We start from the raw sequence: 15,201 nt of genomic DNA on the forward strand, positions 1-15,201 counted from the left end.
ACCAGGCAGATTATAATGTTCATCAAACAATGAGAACACTAGGAGTAAATTCTTTCCTCCTTTGAAGGTCATCATCCAACCTTCTTGGTGTATTTTGTATTTTTTATGCACTTGCCCCTCCTTGCTTGTACTGCATTGTAATGTATAATGACTGTGCATATGTATTTTAAGTATTTTTAAAGCTTCCAAAACCCTTAGCAGAGTGTCTGATTCAGTGTAATTACATAGTAAGGAACTGTTGAATGTTGAATGAATTGTTGAATTAGAAAGTCTCACTCTTGATACCATTTTCAAATCACCTGCAGAGCATTTAGGAAATACTAATCCCAAAGTCTCAAATTCTGACTTCATTGACCTAGAATGAGACAGGCATTCTTTTCTGGTGGTTGCGGGTGCTTTTTTAAGTTCTTTGTGGTTGAGAATCCTGATAATTAGGTTATTTGTTTAAACAATGATTCTCAAAGTGTGAACTCCTGGACCTAGCGGCACTGGTATCTCCCATAAACTTGTTGGAAATGTAAATTCTTACAACGCACACCAGAGCTAGTGAGTGAACAACTCTGAGGGAAGTCCCCAAGCAGTCTGTTTTCCAGCCCTTCAGAGATCCTGATGCATGCTAGAGTTTGAGAACTACTGATTTAAGATGAAATCAATGTTTTCCTATAAATAAAATGTCAACTATGAGAAACAAAATACGTTTTATAATCAGCCCAAAAGGTTGTGCCAACTTAAAGCACCACTCTAAATAAATGAGGGTAGCTCACAAGCATGAGGGAATTGTACTTATGGAAAGAAGCATCACAGCATTTTACAATTTTTGAATATTTATTTTTTTGTATGAAATGCTCTTTACTGAAGGGATTTTCATACTAATATTAAGAAATTGTCCCTATCAGGCAGAAAAATCACATGAAAAATCCAGCATTGCGAAAGGAACCCTCACAGTCAAGGATACCTTTCTATAGTTTCTTTTCTTAGAGAAAAGTCTGTCGACTTTTTTCTTGACAGTAACATTTTCTTTTTCTGTTGTGCTGTTTGACTATGTGCCACTTGATAGTTCTGTCTATTCCTATGGAAACCAAGTTAGTGGATGGAGCCAAGGCTTGGAGGAGGCATTGAAGAGAAATATTAGTAGAGTTCAGCCACAGAGCAACTAAAGATGTTGCCTTTCCTTCAGTCAAATCCTTCTTGAGAGCCAGAATCTGTTTTAAGCCAGCGAGATGTTCTTGGCTGATGTATTGTCTAGCTGCTCTGCCAGATGGATGAACATCTTAAACTTGAAAAGCAACAAATAGAGCTCCCATTCTGCCTTTGAAGTGCCATTCTTAGCCTTTGCTTAGAGAATTGTCAAATTGCTTTTTTTTTAAAAAAATTAAGATTTGCTTAAGTTGACATGTTAGTGATGTGGTTATCATCACAGGTGTTGAGTAATTAGAAAATTTACCTGTAAAACACAGTATTTAGGCTTGAAATCAGAAATTTAAGAAGGAGAATGTCTCTGACTGGAAAAAGCAACACGGATTTCATTTCATTTCTATAGCTCAGTAATCCATGTAATCATTTCTATAGCTCAGTCATTCAAAAATTTGGTTTTTAAAACTGTTTCCTGTAAGGATTCACATTAAAAAAAAAAAAAAGCATGAAACCAAAGTACAGTGAGACACCTAATTGGAGCCAAAAAATTATCCAAGCAGGCAATAATAATAAGGAAAGGCCCATCTTTTTTCCAATTTATTTACACTCTGTATTTGATATGATAGCAGTATCTCCTGGTCTAGGAAAAAGAACAGTATGGATCGCATTATACTAAGCTAAGCTATTTATGTGGTTATTTAAATTATGTTTATATTTCAGTTAGGATGTATAGATTCATTTTTCCAGTTTTATGTGCTTTCATTTATTCCAGAAATTATGTCATTTGATGAAACAGTTGACATAGCTATTAATATAGATGATTTATAACCTTGATCTTGAATCCTAGCCATCTCTTCCAATCTTCAGATCCATATAGATTCTTTTCTTTTTTGTTAGACATCTCTGTGAGATTTCCCTCAGACATCCTAAACTCCACATGTTAAAAAAACAGAATTCAAAATCTTCATCCTGAATCCTATTGTTCCTTCTATCTTTTCAGTTGTTGACACCACTCTCCATTGGACCCATTCAGGAGTCCTCTTACATTTCACAGCCCATCCTCTGATTTCCGCTTAGCTGCCAACGTTTCTATTCTGGATCACTGCTGTAACCCTCTAACCAGTTGCACTGCCAAAGATTTGTTTGTTACAGTCTCAAATCAATGCTTCAGACTGCCTCCAGGGTGTTTTCTAAAAACATTACTCACATCATTTCCTCAAACTCTTCATTGGTGCCCCATTACCTATATGATAAGTTTTAGACTCTTCATCATGCTGTATTAGACTCCATTTTCTAGCCCCTAGTCACCTGTCTAATCACATTTCACTTCTTCTTATACTTCATTCATGTTGCAATAATATAGAACTATTTTCAAGGCCTAAGGTTTTATTTTACCCTATACACAAGCTAAGAAGTTAGTCTGTTACTGCTTCATGGATGTTGACAATAGACACAAGCCTCCAGGTCGGGGACAAAGAAACTTATTATTCACGGTGTAGAAAGAAAGCACCAGCACCCATCTGTTTGCACTGATTTCCCTTTCCCCAAAGAACCATGAGGGAGTTGCTGAAGGCCCAGATAGGTGCTGTACATGCAGTAGGTTTCCATCACAGCACAGAGGGATACTCAACTTCAGGAATCTACACCTTTGTAATGAACAGTTAGGAAACTCAATGGAAGAGATGTCCTGTCGTTCAAATTGTCCTGGCCCAGAGAAGCTGCCTAGGCCAAGAATGGTCAAGTCTCTGCATTTTTGGCATAAGAACATGCATGGCTGATTAGGACCCATGGTAAATTGCCTCTCCCAACAACCCACCACTTGGCCCTCCATGTTCTTCACATGAGCATGCCCTTCCATCAGCTACTCTGATTAATCTGACCAACAGAGACTAGGAACAAATCTGATTAATATGTCTCATTATAGCATTTAAGTGATAGAATTCTAAGCTGCAGGATGAGAACAACCTGCAGTATTGACTTCAGTGTCCTGGATTAAGTCCACTGTGACTAAGTACCAGGGGAGACAGCAGGTCTTACTTTCCATAGCCAAGATATACTCTTAAGGCTTTTCTGTTATCTATTATGATAAATGCAAGAGAGTTTGGCTGACTTGCTGATCTCAGTGTTATTGCCGATAATTATAGGAGGCACTAGATGGGCTGAGAAACAACCCCTAAGCCCAGTGGAGAAATATTTCCCTCTCCCCTCCAGATATAAACATAAAACCTGAAGAGGCAGAAGTCACTTTAGTTCAGGGTTTGTTGTTAAACATGGATCACCATTGGCTTTCCAGGTGTTGCAGTGGTAAAGAACCCACCTGCCAATGCAGGAGACACATGTTCAATCCCTGGGCCGGGAAGATCCCCTGGAGTAGGAAATGGCAACCCTCTCCAGTATTCTTGCCTGGAGAATCCCATGGACAGAGGAGCCTGGTGAGCTACAGTCCATAAGGTCACAAAGAGTTGGACATGACTTAGCAACTGAGCATATACACACACATGCCACCCAGAGGGTATACCCACGAGGCCAGCCTGGGATTACTCTTAGGGTATGAATCCTCCATTTTCAAAATAGCTGTGTATAATCCCCCACTCCTTTTGTCCTGATTATTTCCCAGAAGGCTGCCATGAGGAGATGAACTCTTTCTGAGGGTAGCCATGTACAGTAACCAAACTACCTCTCTCTTAGGTGTGTGGATCAGGAAGAGGTAACAGCAGTAGAGTTAGAAATCTTATTTGTTTTTGAGGAAGCCATGCCTGCTTCTGATTATTTCAGATTCCTGGAAACAGTATGGGGCATAGAATGTCCATAAAATATCTTAACTATTGGCCCAATTTTGGATGGTCTTTGTGACAAAAGACACATCGTAGTCAGACGGTGTAGAAACCCGAAACATGAAAAACACTTTAATTTCATGGGCCTCAATGCTGTGGCTAGTATAGGCTAATCAGACTGGAACAGTGACTTTGTAACCTGAAACATGTCTGCAATCATGAGGCATAAGGTGTCCCTGAAAGGGGTTGGTCAAAATCCCTGCCGAGAATGGGCAGGGGCAATGCCCTGTTAAAGTGGCCTCCTTTATTTGAAGAGAAATCGGCCAACTTAGAAGAACAAGCAAGTCTGGTATGCAGTGGTAGCTTCTACATCAAACATGTACCTTTTACTCTGGGTCCAATCTGTGATGATGGATTCATTACCATGTTTAGTGCAATGGTGAATCCAGGAGGCAAATGGCCAGTGACCTTGGCAATAGAGGCTTATTCAGCAGCCTGACACCAGCTGGTCTCATAAGAGAATAAGGCCCTTACTGTGGGCATCTACATGACTGACCCAGACTGTTCAGTTGGCAGCTAGAGTTTATCTCCACAGTTTGTAGCCCCATAGAGGGATGTCTGTAAACTATCATCTATAGTCTTCCAAGTGCCAGATCAGATGACTTGAACATTGACAACATTCCATGAGTTAAAAAAACCATGTCCCATCCTTAAGAGTAGTATCTAAGTTAAGGACAGTGGCTTTCACTTCAGCCCACTGGGCTGACCCATCCTTAGCATAGTCAGTCTTCCAGAGTTGTCATTGAGATTGGACTGCTTCCCAGTTGTGGTTGGACTGCCTCCCAGTGGATGCCATCAAGTTTTAACTTAGCCAGATCAGTAAATCAGGCCAAGGCATTCAGGGGAACCTCTATGTATTGAGGGCACCATTAAACAAGCAGCTTTGCTTTAAACAGTGGCCACCTCCACACCCAGTGCTTTGTCCTCATTACCAAACAAAGCAGACTATAGCCGGGGTTGGGTACATGGCACAGTTGGCTCTGCATTATTAGACAAGGCATTGCATTCATTTTCACTTTTGAGCCATTGCTCACTCAAGTCTCAACCAAGGGAACGTCTACTGTTTTCAGTCCACCCAAAGTTCTATATCAAATAGCAGGGTCTCATTGCTTTCACCGTTTATTTCCACTTTGGAAAGTCCTTGGCTCTGCAACCATAACCACACTGCCTTTCAGCTTGCTGCCCCATTTTCATGCTGTCATCTCTTTCTTTGATTGCCCAGAGGAAGATGAGCCAAAACCAAGGCATCACTTGGGCAGGTTCTTTTAATCCTGCTCCTCATCACTGAGTGAACAGACAGGTCAGCGGGATCCCTTACCTCCCCAGCCCTGCCCTCCATGTGGGTGTGTGAAGATTCCATGTGGAATCATCCCTGAACATGACCTGCAGGGCCCTTGTCCTTGCTCTTCGATAAGACTGTGTCTCTGTCAGCATCCCCTCCTCATTTCCTGTAATGTCAGTTGTTGGATATAATTTATCCTACTTCCCTGCTTTTTTCTTTGTATGCACCAACTTACTACAAGGTAATGAATTAGCTCTAAGTACTGGCAGAAGATATATGAGTGCCATCAGAGACAAAAGAGCTTACCACTGATGGCACTGCAGAAAGCATAATTACTTGCATCTTTGCATCAGTTCCTTTACGCCAAGAACCAGGAGGCATTGCCAGGGCCCCAAATGGACACTGAGCACACAGTGGGTTCACATGGCATCTGAGGGATGCTGAACTGGGGCGTATCTCCAACTTTACTACTTACTTTAGTAGATACTAAGCAAGACTGCTCTTGATCTAATGTTCAAGGAGACATGAATGTCCCACAAGTTTGCTTGGTACAGAACCAACTCCAAGAAATGGCCCAAATAGAGGAGTCAAGGCTTTGCATTCTTGTCACACTTAATAAGAACATGCAGGGACACTCCAGCCCCATGGCAGAGTGCCTCTCCCGACACTACTGTGGTATTTCTAAAGACTGATTTGTGTCTGCAGCCATTACAGGAAAGCTTGATATAAAGAGGTTATTGATATTTGTGACCCATATACTTCCTGCTGCTGCTACGTTGCTTTAGTCGTGTCTGACTCTGTGCGACCCCATAGACTGCAGCCCACCAGGCTCCTCTGTCCCTGGGATTCTCCAGGCAAGAATACTGGAGCGGGTTGCCATTTCCTTCTCCATATACTTCCTAGGGATAGTGATTTTTATTAAAAATTAATATTATAAATGCATTGAGAGTTTATAAATATGTAATTATATAGATATCATTAGAATTAATAACAACAAATCATGTTTATATTACTTCCATTTCAGTTTTAAATAATGTATCTTTTGGGGGTACAGAGTGATTAGGATTTAGATAAAATATGGCAGAATGCCTACTTTACATTTATTTCTGCTATTTTATATATATATATATAGTTATAATATTTCCAGGAGAAAATTATACACAAACCTATAAATGAAAACAAAATAAAATGAATGTTTGGTGGACAGTTGTTTTCTCCCTCAACTACCATGAGAGTAAATATAAATGCTGAGGACATAGAACAGGAATGCATCAGGAAACATACAGGTTTGGGGAAAATATCTGGTCTCTTCAGTGACCCAATGGGGAAAAGGGCTGCTATATGCAGTCCTGTATTCACACTAAAGCAAAAAAAAATTACTTAGAGTTGGGGTATTCTTTGTCTTGACATGAGGCTATTACTTTAGAGGAAGCTGTTTTAGAGAAGTGGTAGGAGCAGGACAAAGATCAAGTCTCAGGAGCAGGAAGCTACCCACTAGCTCAGTGACAGTAACTGCGATACCCCTAATATCACTAGACATGGGGCTGCAAAACGTCATCATAAATACAAATTCTTAAATGGACCAGGAGCTGGGTGTTAGCAGCTATAAAGGTGAGCAGACAGAAAAAAAGGAAAACAAAACAAAAAATAACAGCAATCTTCGCTTCAAAATGAACCCGCAAACAATATATATGAAGTAATCTAATGCTGAGACAGCTAACAATATCATCATTTCAGATAATGAATTTATTCCTAGCAGAAGTGTGTAAACAAAGCAAAAAGAACAGCCGCACAAAGAGAGAAGATATTTGCTAAATAAGTCAAGAATTAGTATCCAGAAAACTCCTACAGATCAGTAAGGAAAAAACGGATAGCTCAGCTGTGAAATGAGTAAACAACACAAAAAGGCTGTTCAAGAAGAAGAAACAAATAGCCAACAAAGACGTTCCGCCTCAGGAAGGAAAGTGAGAATTAAATCCATGATAAGACACAATTGTGTACGCATTGGCAAAAGTTAGCAAGTCTGACAAAACCACGTGTGGAGAAGATGTGGGGAGACAAAAATTCTCAAACGTAACTGGTGTGAACGTAACTTGGAGTACCTACTTGAGAGAAGAGTTACAGCCCAGCGGTTTCAGAAATTCTGGTACATGTACCAAGAGATATATACGAGAAAATTCATTCCAATATTGTTTGTAATAGTGAAAAATGAGAAACAAGCTAAATATTCCCTTAGAGATAAATAAATATACTATTTTCATATGACAGAATGCTTTCTCCAGTGAAAATGTATGAACCAAAGCAATTTGGATATATCTCAAAAATATTGCTTTGAGTAAAAGGTGGCAAGTGATTCCTGGAGGGCTACTTATATAAAGATCGAAAACATACAAAATAATGCTGTGTAGTTTATGAATACATGTATTTGTAAGAAATAAAATATATCAAAACATTCATGGGAATAATAATCACCAATTTCTCCAAAGATAGAAAGGGAATAGAACTGGGGAAGGGCACAAAGGGAGTGTTAACCATACATGTTATATTTTATTTCTTAAAAATGAAAAATTAAAATATGAAAGTATTTCACTCAAAACCTCCATATCTTTGCTATTTAGATTAAATGACTTTTCCTAAAAAAAGGAGTTCATCTTAGCAAATTGGACAGACAAAAATATGAACTTAAGTGACATTTTGAGTTGATTTGTTTCTCAGATTCATTTCAAGTGCTGTTCTCCAGGTCAGAGAGCTTTTTCATTCTCTTTTACCCTTTCAGATGTTATACTCCTTTTCATGTATCTGGGGAAAATCCAAATGTCATAATCATTTACATGACAGACAAAAGAAGATCATCATGTTAATAATTATAGAAAGATTAAGATGAAGCTTATTAGTAGCTAACAATAACAGCAACAACAAAAAACCCCAAACTGAAAAATGACATCTTATTCAATGTTTCAGAGCCATCAGGAAATATTTTCACATTTGCATGACATAATAGACCTAATCATATCAGAGTTAATATCATTTTACTGATGAAATAGGACTTTTTTGTAACTTTAGGTCTCATTTCTGCTTACTTGCCTGCAGAATTTTCTTAAGAATATATACTCTTTTGATCTATTATCTATTTCACTCTTATACTATTTCCTACCCAGTCAGAAATTATAAAAGTAGATCCCCACTCTTCACCTCAGGATTGTGTCATGTGGCCCTAAGAGATGATACTAAATTCTTAGTATCAAAACAAAAGTAATTGTGTCATAATAAACCTGAAAACATAAGAAGTCTAGATTTGGAGCAATGGTGAGGAAATGTTTGGACATTTTGTTTGTTTGCATATGTATTGAGGGGGCTTTATGGGCCTGTAACACGTTTATAGCCTATAACATGGGTCCCAAAAGTTATACAGTCATCAGGGGTTATCAAAATAGCTTGCTACCTGAAACTAGTATTTTCCTCTTTTCCAATGGTACTATAAATACTCTCCTGATTTTAGCTCAAAGAGCTGTCTGTCCCCTCTGTTCAGTCTCAGAATTGAGTTTGTATACAGTGAGCATTTAACAAATGCTTGTTCATAAAACCAAGGAGGTTGATCTTGGTCCAAATGGATTATATTGATTTTAGTCCCAGCATTTGTCAATAGTATCTCAGATGGTCTGTGTCCTTTGGAATAGGAGAAGCTAGCCTGATCAAGCAGGAGACCCCGGTTCAATTCCTGGGTCAGGAAGATCTCTTGGCGAAGGGATAGGCTACCCACTCCAGAATTCATGGGCTTCCCTGGTGGCTCAGCTGGTAAAGAATCCTCCTGCAATGCAGAAGACCTGGGTTTGATCTCTGGGTTGGGAAGATCCCCTGGAGGAGGGCATGGCGACCCAGTCCAGTATTCTTGCCTGGAGAATCCCCATGGACAGAGGAGCCTGGGGGTCTACAGTCCATGGGGTTGCAAAGAGTCGGACATGGCTGAGCACAGCACAGCAATACTCCCCACTAAATTCCTATTGGGTATGTTCTTTTTGGTACTGTATCACCTTTATCTGAAGGTATAGACATTTTTCTCAATGTTAAAAAAAAAATCAGAAAAGCCATTATATAGAACATTCCATCTGTTTTTATTTTCACCTGTTCCTAACCTTGGTTCTCTCCTCTAGCTGAGCTATGTATACTGTGTTCAGTTAGATCTTTCTATCTACGTGCCCTCAGTCATGGGTCATTCTTGGTTCCACTTGACCATCTGTGTTTTGTTGCCTCCTCCACATGGGAAAACTGTAATAAAATTAGCAAACATCACTGAGCATTTGCTTTGTGTACTGTTCTAAGTACAAATATTACTTTTTCATTTCATATACATGATAATCTCAGGTACTATTATTATGTTTTACAGATGAGGAAATTAGAAGCACAGGAAGATACTTTATTTGATATGTAAAAATTTCCCATGATACTTCTGTGAAGAACAAAGATGAAATCTGTGTCAAATTAAAGTACATTTTACTCTTGTCTGCTTTGTAACAAGGCTCCAAGAATGTTTGTTGAATGATTAATTATTACTGAAATGTACCATTTTTTGTGTAGGTAGAACCCCCAGAATAATGTGGAGTGTAAATATAATAAGCACTGTGTCTATAACTCAGTAGCCACCCCCTAACATATTCTAGTTTCCTTCTTCTCCTTCCCTTTTTCTCTTAATTTCAAAATCACAATGATTGTCTGATTGACTATCTTTAAAAGGTCATGATGAATTATTCTGTAATATTTGAAATGTTATGCTCAGAAAGGTCAAACCTTATTTTTTTTGGTATGAAGTACCACATAGGTTTGTTTTTCCTGGGCATTTTTTTCTTTTTTCAAAGAAAGATGGCAAAAGATTTAGAGCAGGGTGCCCTCTTGAGGAAATTTTAGTACCTTCTCAAAAACTGGAACTGGCATTGGGTGAAGTGAAAAAATCCAGATAAATGATGTCCACTATGAATGAAACTCTGATAAATAAATATTAAAAAATAAGAGTAACCAAATACCACATATTTGAGAATTAATATTCTTAACTGTTAAGCACTAATTTAGCAACTGTCAATAAGTTTTAAATAAAAACAAAAAGCTCTAGAAGATATTTTATTTCCTCTTATTCACTCAGTCCTTCAAGTAACATTTATTAAGCACCATGCTGAGCACAGTGATCAATAAAACATAGCCTCTGCCTTCATTATGCTTACTACTTGTGAGGGAGATCTCAGTAAAGAGAAATTAACAGATATATATGTAACTGCAAACTGGGGAAAGTGCTGTGAAGGAAATGAAAAGATTCTGCAATGAAGAACAAAATAAGTTTTCCCTAGGGTGGTCAAGGAAAACCACTCTGAATGGAAATAACTGAGCTGCATCCATCTTTTTCAGTCCATTCCAGGTTTGCCCATCTAGTGTAGACAGCCTTATGGACCCTTTTCCTAGTTTTCTCCCTTATTTCAGCCTCTACGCTGGAGCTGAGTCGACTCCTGCCTCTGTGCCTGCCTCTGAGGCAAGCAGACAAGTCTCATTGGGCTTTCCTCACCTCCCTGTTGCCTTGGAGCCTCGCATTCATTACAGCGGGAGTGGGGGTGGGGGTGCTCAATTAATAAGTGTCTTCCTTATTAATACTGATAGCCCCTGATAGTAGAACATTAAAGCATTGTAATTATATTACTTAAAATCACATTTCCAACAATGTTAAGTCTGTAGACAGTGTCAGTTCAGTTCAGTCACTCAGTCGTATCCAAGTCTTTGTGACCCCATGGACTGTAGCACGCCAGGCTTCCCTGTCCATCACCAACTCCTGGAACTTGCTCAGGTTCATGTCCATTGAGTCGGTGATGCCATCCAATCATATTATCCTCTGTTATCCCCTTCCGCTCCCGCCTTCAGTCTTTCCCAGCATCCAGGTCTTTTCAGATGCGTCAGTTCCTCACATCAGGTGGCCAGAGTATTAGAATTTTAGCTTCAGCATCAGTCCTTCCAATAACATTCAGGACTGATTTCTTTAGGATGAACTGGTTGGATCTCCTTGCAATCCAAGGGACTCTCAAGAGTCTTCTCCAACACCACAGTTCAAAATCATCAATTCTTTGATGTTTAGCTTTCTTTATAGTCCAAATCTCACATCCACAGATGACTACTGGAAAAACCATTGCTTTGACTGCTGCTGCTGCTGAGTCACTTCAGTCGTGTCCGACTCTGTGTGACCCCATAGATGGAAGCCCACCAGGCTCCCCCATCCCTGGGATTCTCCAGGCAAGAACACTGGAGTGGGTTGCCATTTCCTTCTAGCATGGACCTTTATGGGCACATAAATGTCTCTGCTTTTCAATATGCTGTCTAGGTTTGTCATAGCTTTTCTTCCAAGGAGCAAGCATGTTTTAATTTCATGGCTGCAGTCACAATCTGCAGTGATTTTGGAGCCCCCCCAAAAAAGTCAGTCACTGTTTCCATTGTTTCCCCATCTATTTGCCATGAAGTGAGGGGACCAGATGCCATGATCTTAGTTCTCTGAATGTGAGTTTAAGCCTACTTTTTCACTCTTCTCTTTCACTTTCATCAAGAGGCTCTTTAGTTCTTTGCTTTCTGCCATTAGTGTGGTGTCATCTACATATCTGAGGTTATTGATATTTTTCCAGTGATCTTGATTCCACCTTGTGTTTCATCCAGCCTGGCATTTCACATGATATACTCTGCATATAAGTTAAATAAGCAGGGTGACAATATACACCCTTGATGTACTCCTTTCCCAATTTGGAACCAGTCTGTTATTCCATGTCCAGTTCTAACTGTTGCTTCTTGACCTGCATACAGATTTCTCGAGAGGCAGGTGAGGTGGTCTGGTATTCCCGTCTCTTGAAAAAATTTCCACAGACTGTTGTGATTCACACAGTCAAAGGCTTTGGCCTAGTCAGTAAAGCAGAAGTAGAGGTTTTTCTGGAACTTTCTTCCTTTTTTGATGATCCAACGGATGTTGGCAATTTGATCTCTGGTTTCTCTGCCTTTTCTAAGTCCAACTTGAACATCTGGAAGTTCACGGTTCACGTACTGTTGAAGCCTGACTTGGAGAATTTTGAGCATTACTTTACTAGCGTGTGAAATGAGTGTAATTGTGCAGTAGTTTGAACGTTCTTTCTCATCTTCGCATCCTGGAATGCGAAGTCAAGTGGGCCTTAGGAAGTATCACTATGAACAAAGCTAGTGGAGGTGATGGAATTCCAGTTGAGCTATTTCAAATCCTAAAAGATAATGCTGTGAAAGTATTGCATTCAATATGAAAGCAAATTTGGAAAACTCAGCAGTGGCCACAGGACTGGAAAAGGTCAGTTTTCATTCCAGTCCTAAAGAAAGGCAATGCGAAAGAGGGTCTCAGAAGATGAAAAAGACAGGCTGCCCTGCCTGCCACTATGCTTTGAGTAGAGAAAGAGAAATAGGCATGAGGACGGCAGAGAATTTGATCATGGAATATAGTTTGTTCGTGTTGACGTGAAATATATATGGAATCTAGAAAATGGTACTGATGAACCTCTTTGCAGGGCAGGAATAAAGACATGGACATAGAGAACACACTTGTGGACATGGAGAAGGGAAGGAGAGGGGAGACAAACCAAGAGAGTAGCCTTGACATATATACACTAGCAAGTGTGAAACAGATAGCTAATGGGATGCTGCTGAATAGCACAGATTGCTCCGCTCAGTGCTCTGTGCTGACCTAGATGGGTGGGAGGGGGAGGGAGAGCTCGAGAGGGAGGGGAGGTGTGTATACTTATAACTGATTCATGTTGTTGTCTAGCAGAAACTAACACAACATTGTAAAGCAATTATACTCCAAAAACAATGAAAGAAATAGAATTATCTATGGTACCAAGCATATTGAAGTCTCCAATCAGAATTGGAAATATGGAAGTAGATCTCAGGGAAGAGTTCAAAAGCTACTCTTCAAGGGTTTCAAAGCTCACACAGGCATACTGTATAATGGTTGATCTAAGTACCATTATGTGTTAGTGGTTCAGTCGTGTCCGGCTTTTTGTGACCCTATGGACGGTAGCCCACCAAGCTACTCTGTTCATGGAATTCTCGGCAAAAATACTGGAATGGATTGCCATTCTCGTCTCCAAGGAGTTGTCCCAACCCAAGGATCGAACCCGGGTTTCCCACATTGCAAGCAGATTCTTTCCTGCCTGAGCCAGAAAGAAGCACAAGTACAATTACAGGCAGTCCATCTGGAGAAAGAAGTTTAGCTAGAACTTCTTTCTCCAGATGGATTGATTGTGCCAGATTGGAGGGTTTAACATGTGGACAGCAATGCCTGCTGTGGGTGGCCCACTGTGACTTCTAGATTGGTGTTTATGTGACCATATGAGTCTGGAACCTGAACTGTGAGGAAGTTCCTTATACCTTAGTTGTAACTATAAATAGCTCTCTTCAAGAACACTAACCACCTTCTTATTAACCAGTTGCTGTGGAAAAAATATTTAACCCCTTTGAATCTCACTTCTCTCACCTCTAAATTGGGGTTAAAAATCTCTGTTTACTTCACAAAGTTATTATACTTTGAATATAAATAATATATGCTGTGCTGGTCAGATTGTGCTGAAACTAATACATTCATACATTGTTGCTACTAGATAGCAATTTGAAAGATACACCAAAAACCATAAAATGCACAAACTCCCTTGACCCAGTAATTTTGTTCCTGGTAATTTATTCAATGGGGGGAAAAAAAAAAACTAAGTGAAAAATCATATACATTGTAGTATTTTCTATTCAAAAATTTACAAACAATAATAGAATGATTAAATAAAATATCTTGCCTTAACACAATGAAATATTGACCAACCCCTAAGGAAACTATAGGTATGTAGAAAACAGTTGGAAAAAAACATGAGCAAAATAAAACAACAGTATAGTAGAATTTTAAGTATTTTTTCCTTTTATTAATTTATCTGAATGTTATTACTCCAGTAGAATAATTACAATGCTTAAGGCATTTTAAAATTAAAAAAAAAAATTTGGATCGAGACTACATTTCTTCTTACTGTCTCTTATTCTTCATTTAGGGAAATTATCGTTTCATGAAACTCTTACTTACACGCAGAGCAAACTGGATGCAGAAGGATCTGGAAGAAATGACTCCTTTACACTTGACTACTCGGCACAAGAGCCCTAAGTGTTTGGCACTTCTGCTGAAGTTTATGGCACCAGGAGAGGTGGACACACAGGATAAAAACAAGGTAACAGACTATCAGAATTGAAGACAAGTAGAACAGAAAGCAAACACCTTATTTTATGATGTGAAGCCTCAAGGACGAAAGCCTCAATTACCACTCATACATGGTAGAACAATTCCAAATCTCCACATGCCCCAGTAAAGGATTTCACTTAAATTGTGTCCTGCCAGCAATGGTAGTATAGTGGGTAGTATCATCTTTTCACATATGGGGAAACTGAAGCTCAAGAAGATGAAAATTCTACCAAAGATCCAAGTGCCAGGGCTAGAATGTGAACTCAGGCCTATCTAACTCCAACTCATTATTTGACTGTTAGTCATGATAGTTGCAATTTGTTGTGAGATTTGTGGTGACCAAATGCCCCCAAATAGTGTGCTTAGCGCATAACTGCTTTAATGACCTGGGCTCTGGCTTACTTCTTCTTGGGTTTCAGTGTAGAAGCCACTACTTGTTCTGTGTCCATCAACTGACTTAACCTCTCTATACCTCAATTTTCCCATATGCGAAAGGGGATAACAGGGTTGTTGAAGATAAAATGAGATAATATATATCAAATGTTTAGCACAATGCCCAGTGTATAGTCTGCGGTCAATAAATACTAGCTGCAAAATTATTATTGATTTCATTTTGATTGTAATATTTGCTCTGACGTTGTTATTGGGATTGACATTGTTATCTTCCCTGCTCTTGAATTCGAACATGTTGTATACAT

At 39.3% G+C, this 15,201-nt stretch overlaps 1 protein-coding gene across 4 annotated transcripts in view; it reads left to right on the forward strand.

Annotated features, from left to right (window-relative positions):
- INVS (inversin) overlaps positions 1-15,201 on the forward strand; it is a 135,223-nt gene that overhangs the window by 55,856 nt on the left and 64,166 nt on the right. For 3 of the 4 annotated variants that reach the window (XM_055427149.2, XM_055427154.2, XM_055427150.2), the window contains one exon: positions 14,319-14,492. In XM_055427149.2, coding sequence (XP_055283124.2) covers positions 14,319-14,492 — 174 coding nt within the window. The remainder of the gene's footprint in view (positions 1-14,318; positions 14,493-15,201) is intronic. The other variant, XM_055427153.2, reaches the window with a different exon arrangement.

The sequence above is a fragment of the Moschus berezovskii genome, chromosome 7, assembly GCF_049115385.1.
Source record: "Moschus berezovskii isolate FMDL1 chromosome 7, NW_MosBer_1.0, whole genome shotgun sequence".
NCBI lineage: Eukaryota > Metazoa > Chordata > Mammalia > Artiodactyla > Moschidae > Moschus > Moschus berezovskii.